This window comes from Sardina pilchardus, chromosome 14 (genome assembly GCF_963854185.1).
Source record: "Sardina pilchardus chromosome 14, fSarPil1.1, whole genome shotgun sequence".
Taxonomy (NCBI): domain Eukaryota; kingdom Metazoa; phylum Chordata; class Actinopteri; order Clupeiformes; family Clupeidae; genus Sardina; species Sardina pilchardus.
The window spans coordinates 28,646,504-28,651,503 of record NC_085007.1 but is presented as its reverse complement, the minus strand read 5'-3'; the positions used below and the strand labels follow the sequence as shown (position 1 = coordinate 28,651,503).

Here is a 5,000-nt window from a genome sequence, read left to right as displayed (position 1 = left end):
AGTGATTATTTAAAAACAAAAAAACCCCTACGGGGTTGTTAAGTATAGCTAAATGATTCTTTATATTTGTTATATTTGCAGCCTTAAAACAACTAAAGAGAAACGCCAGGACTGAATACTCTGGAGAACATGTAAAAGTTAAACACATTACGTTCTAATGCATGATATGTTGCAAGCTCTTATAAACAAAACTGAATGCATTTAAACACCTTAACCAACCATATGTTACATAAAATATGTTTTTCCCTGCATAGGCTATATCTAAGTAGTGAAGACACAATTAGTCATAAAATTGTATTTATTTATTTTAAAAAAAAGAAAAAAAAAGACAATCGATAGAATTGCCAAAACCTGGCAATATGTCCCAGAAGTTAATGACTGGATGACATGACACTACAAAACACGTAGGCCACAGATTTCCCAGTTAGAGATTAAGATATGTTATATTAAAAAAAGTAGTCGCTCTCTCCGTCGAGGGGTTATTTGAACGTACACGCAGAGTGTAGCGTAGCGGAACAGATCGGAGGCCTGAGAGCTTCGGCCAAACGGGAGATAAACGTTTGAGTGCAGCGGAACAGAGAGGGGTGTGGTGGAGTGTGGTTTGGGCTGCCCACTGACCTTGGCAGGAAAGGCAATGGAAAAGAAACGCTTTGACTTCTCACACTGTTAATCTCATCACCCAACCAATTAAATGTGCAAGTGTGTGTGTGTGTCTGTGTGTGTGTGCGTGTGTGTGTGTGTGAGAGAGAGAGAGAGAGAGCAGAAGAGGGTGTAAAAGTGTGCATGTGTGTGTGTGTGGGAGAAATAGAGGGCGTAGAAGTGTGCATGGGAGTTGTGTTTTGTTGTGATTGTACATGTGTAAGTTTGTGTGTGTGTGTCTGTGCGTGCGTGCGTGCGTGCGTGCGTGCGTGCGTGCGTGCGTGCGTGCGTGTGTGTGTGTGTGTGTGACCCTCAACACTCTGATATCAGAACAGACACAAACTTCAGCTAAGGTGCACCATGTCGATCCAGAAAAAAAACATTGAACAAGAAAATACAGTGGCCCATGAGGTTTAAGAATAAGACCAGTCCACGGCTGTGTGCCACAAAATTCAGGCCTTTGTGATGTCACGCAACAAAAGCGTTTGTGGAAAAAAGAAAAATGTAAAAAAACACTGTCATATTACCACACGAATATTGTGTCAAAGAACAATAAGCAATAATGTGTCAACTTATGATTGTGACTCGACTCATACAGTGCATTCTGATGAAGTGTGGCTCTCAGCTGGGGAGCCTTGGGTCGCCCTGTACAGTAACGGCACACAGGAAGTTCGTACTTTCTTCCAGGAAGTGAGGTGTTCAGGCTCGCAGGTCGGGGGTGGCGGAGGCGGCCATGTTGGTGGTGGACGTTGGTGTCGGCGTCGTGGCGATGTCGGTTGCCGCGGCGACCGCGTCCTCGCCGATGTGCAGCACGTCCTCAAACTGGCTGAGCACGCGGTCGAAGTGCGTCCCTTCCCAGAACACCTTGCCGCAGCCCGTGCGCACGAAGAACTCGGGGATGCGCGGCAGCAGGCCGGGCGGGACCGTGTCCAACTGGGCCACGGCCCCGCCCGGGAAGGCCAGTGTCCGCGCGTCCAGGCTGCCCTCGGGCGCCCAGCGGCAGTGCGGCGTGAAAGTGGGCGCCTCGGGCCCCCGCCAGCTGTTGTAGGGGAGCAGCGGCTCGTAGTGGTCATCCCACGCCTCCGCGCTGGGCAGGGGCTGCTCCGGGACCAGGCCTGGACAAGGGACACAACGTTACGGCAACGTTAACCCTTTAGGCGCCAGAGGTTTTTTCCACACACAGGACGGCAACGTTAACCCTTTAGGCGCCAGAGGTTTTTTCACACACAGGACGGCAACGTTAACACCTTCAGACCTGAATCAGTACAAAGCCACCGGGGATACAAAGGAATTGTGCTGGATATATTGTTATATTGTTTTCATGAAAGATTCTTTTGTTCTTTTACACCACAGTAGAAGGGCTATGTGTGACGCCTGAAAACGATCTTAATGGAAGATCATCTACAGCATACAGTATGCTTTTGGTTATCAGTCAACAAAGAATGCTAATGCTGACACAACCAGAACTGTTAAGACAAATACCAAATGTTTTTGCACGGTACTGCAAGTGTGCATGTCTTCGTGTGTGTGTGTGTGTGTGTGTGTACATATCACAGAATAGAGGGTTTCAGGGTTAGGTGGACTTAACACAGGTGATATGACTAATTATCTGATCTATCTGGCTGCTAATTAGGATGAGCTGCTTTACTAAATGGTTGGATCAAATACTTGGCAGGACTTTTACTTTCTGGTTAGATGTATAACTCGAACACAGCCCAGGTGAGCTGCTCTTACCTTTCTCCGTCATCAGGGTTGCCATGGTTTTCTGGGGCAGTCGCAGGTATTCGTCATTGTTGCATGCCTTCAAAACAGAAACATCCAAACATTTACAAAACAAACCAACCCTTATACAAGCATCTGTTACGGGGCTTTGCAGTACACAGGATGCTTTTGGCAGAACACAGTAAAAAGCTTGTCTCAGTACTGAACACTGAGATTGTGTTAAAACACCCAGACAAATGACCAACAAGAGAGACAATCGTCCATCTTAAAACAACACACACTTACTGTATGCGCAAAGTGGATAGACAGGACAGGAGGGGAGAGGAGGAGAGAGAGAAGAGGATAGATAAATGGCCAGACAGGCTTATAAATAGATAGATAGATATATAGATAGATAGATATACTCTTAAAACAAATGTTCCTATCTGGATACAGAGATGTGTTAAAAACAACGCAAGGTGTGTTGTATAGATAGATAGATCGATATACAGATACATAGATACAGTAGATAGATAGAGAGTAAGAATGCAGGGAGAGAAAAGAGAGGAGAGAGAGAAGGAAGGAGGGTGAGAGGGAGGGAGAATAAAAGGGGGAGAGAGAGGGGAGAGAGGTAGAGAGAATGAAAGAGGGAGAGAGAGAGGAAGGAGAGAAAGAGAGAAAGAGAGAGGAGGGAGAGAGAGATGCACAGATGTGTGGTAGGCAGCTGAGACAGATGAGGTGAGAACACAGGCCCTACAGCCAGAGCTCACAAAAGGCACCCCACACACGCACGCTCGCACGCACGCACACTATGTAATGAATGCATTGACACAAGCACACACACACACACACATACACACACCTCGAACAAACACGTACACAATAACATACACATGCTTGCGCACATATACAAAACTGACCACTCCACTACACAATACATTTCTTGCACACACAAATCCACAAATTTGAAGCACAAATTCCCTTAAACTTTCACATCAGCATTAGAAAAAAAACCAGACCATAACAACACAAGACAAAACAAAACAAAACAAGACCATCATATACAACTGAATGCAGCAAACAAAATGGAACCACATTCACATGTAAGATTGACACACACGCATCTCTTGTTCAACTCATCTTAGTTAGTTAGTTTCTCACACACACAAACTCCCACAGACGGACAGACGCGCGCTCACACACAACCCCACTTCACAGATTCCACCCATCAGACTTTCTCACACATTCACCCACTTACTGATTCTCACTTCTCAAACCCAAACACGCACGCAAGCACGCAGGCACGCACGCACGCAGGCACGCACGCACGCACGCACGCACGCACGCACGCACGCACGCACGCACAACACACACACACACTTTCTTTCTCTCTCTCTCTCTCACACACACACTTTCTCTTTAACATACACACTCTCACACACAGAATTCGTCACTCTCTTATTCCCACACATACAAACAAACAAAACAGACAGATATTCACTGACTTGCTCTCTCTACCTTTCAAACACACAGGAACGTCTCTCCACCCCCCACCCCTCACTCACACACACACACACACACACTCCAGTTGTGTCGGAGTGGGAGGTGCGAGGGCAGAGTTCACACCTTTCTCCAGTTCACACCTCCCTGTGGTCTCTGTGCTCCACTCCAGTAGTCTGTTTACCAGACACACACACACACACACACGCACACGCATACTCACACACTACGCCCTTTTGTCTGTGTATGATCTATTTCTCTCCCTCTCTCCCATACACACAGAAACATATACACACACACTCCATCCTTCTCACAAATACATTCTATATTCTCTTTCCTGTGATACACACATGCTTTCTCTCGATCTTTTCGATCTGCACCCACTCTTTGCTCTGATTCAGGGCAGAAGTATACTTCACACCGTCAGCGTTCTCTTTTGCTCTGATTCAGGGCTGAAGTATACTTCACACCGTCTGCGTTCGCCGCAGTATTTTTCAAGTAGCCTGCGTTCACACAACGTGCTTTAAAACGGGCGTGCACGTGTGCCACCAACGTGCACGCCTCTGCGCAGACACAACATGTCGGTGCTACGTGGACTGTCGGGCCTTGGTGGCGACGAAATCGGCGTTGCGTGCTTAGGCACAGAGTTCATCGTGGCCAAGTCTGTGGGAGCCGAGACAGAACTGTACCACTCACAGACTCCTCCCTTCCGCCTCTATCCATCCCCCTCTCCCTCTTTCTCTCTCCATCCCCCTCTCTTTCCAGCCTTCTTTCTTGCCTTCTCTACTCATTCTCTTCAAACCAACTTTCTATTTATAATTTTATGTTCTATTAGCTTACTTTTATAACTCGTTTAGTGCACTTTAACTTTCCCTTTTTTTTAACTTTCCCTTTTTTAAAAAAAAACCATCTCTCATTCTTCTTTCTCAATTAATTTAATTATTATTCTGTTAATTTACCTGCTCATTTATAAAAGCCTTTAGAATTGTATGAGCAGTGTGTATGAATTCGCTTAACTTAATAAATGAACATCCTTTGGTCACTGTGTTGTTCTTTTCAACTCTCTCTCTCTCTCTCTCTCTCTCTGATGTTTATCTCCCTGTCCCCCTTGTTAGCGCTCTGTTTGCTACTGTGTGTGTGTGTGTGTGTGTGTGTGTGTG

General features: G+C 46.1%; 1 protein-coding gene across 2 annotated transcripts in view; it reads right to left on the bottom strand.

Moving 5' to 3' along the window:
• Positions 1-306: 306 nt before the first annotated feature.
• The window catches only part of exd3 (exonuclease 3'-5' domain containing 3), a 71,188-nt gene continuing 66,494 nt past the window's right edge, over positions 307-5,000 (bottom strand). For both annotated transcript variants that reach the window (XM_062554644.1, XM_062554645.1), the window contains exons 19-20: positions 2,374-2,440; positions 307-1,754 (exon numbers count right to left, since the gene is read on the bottom strand). In XM_062554644.1, coding sequence (XP_062410628.1) covers positions 1,339-1,754; positions 2,374-2,440 — 483 coding nt within the window. In that variant the 3' untranslated portion in view covers positions 307-1,338. The remainder of the gene's footprint in view (positions 1,755-2,373; positions 2,441-5,000) is intronic.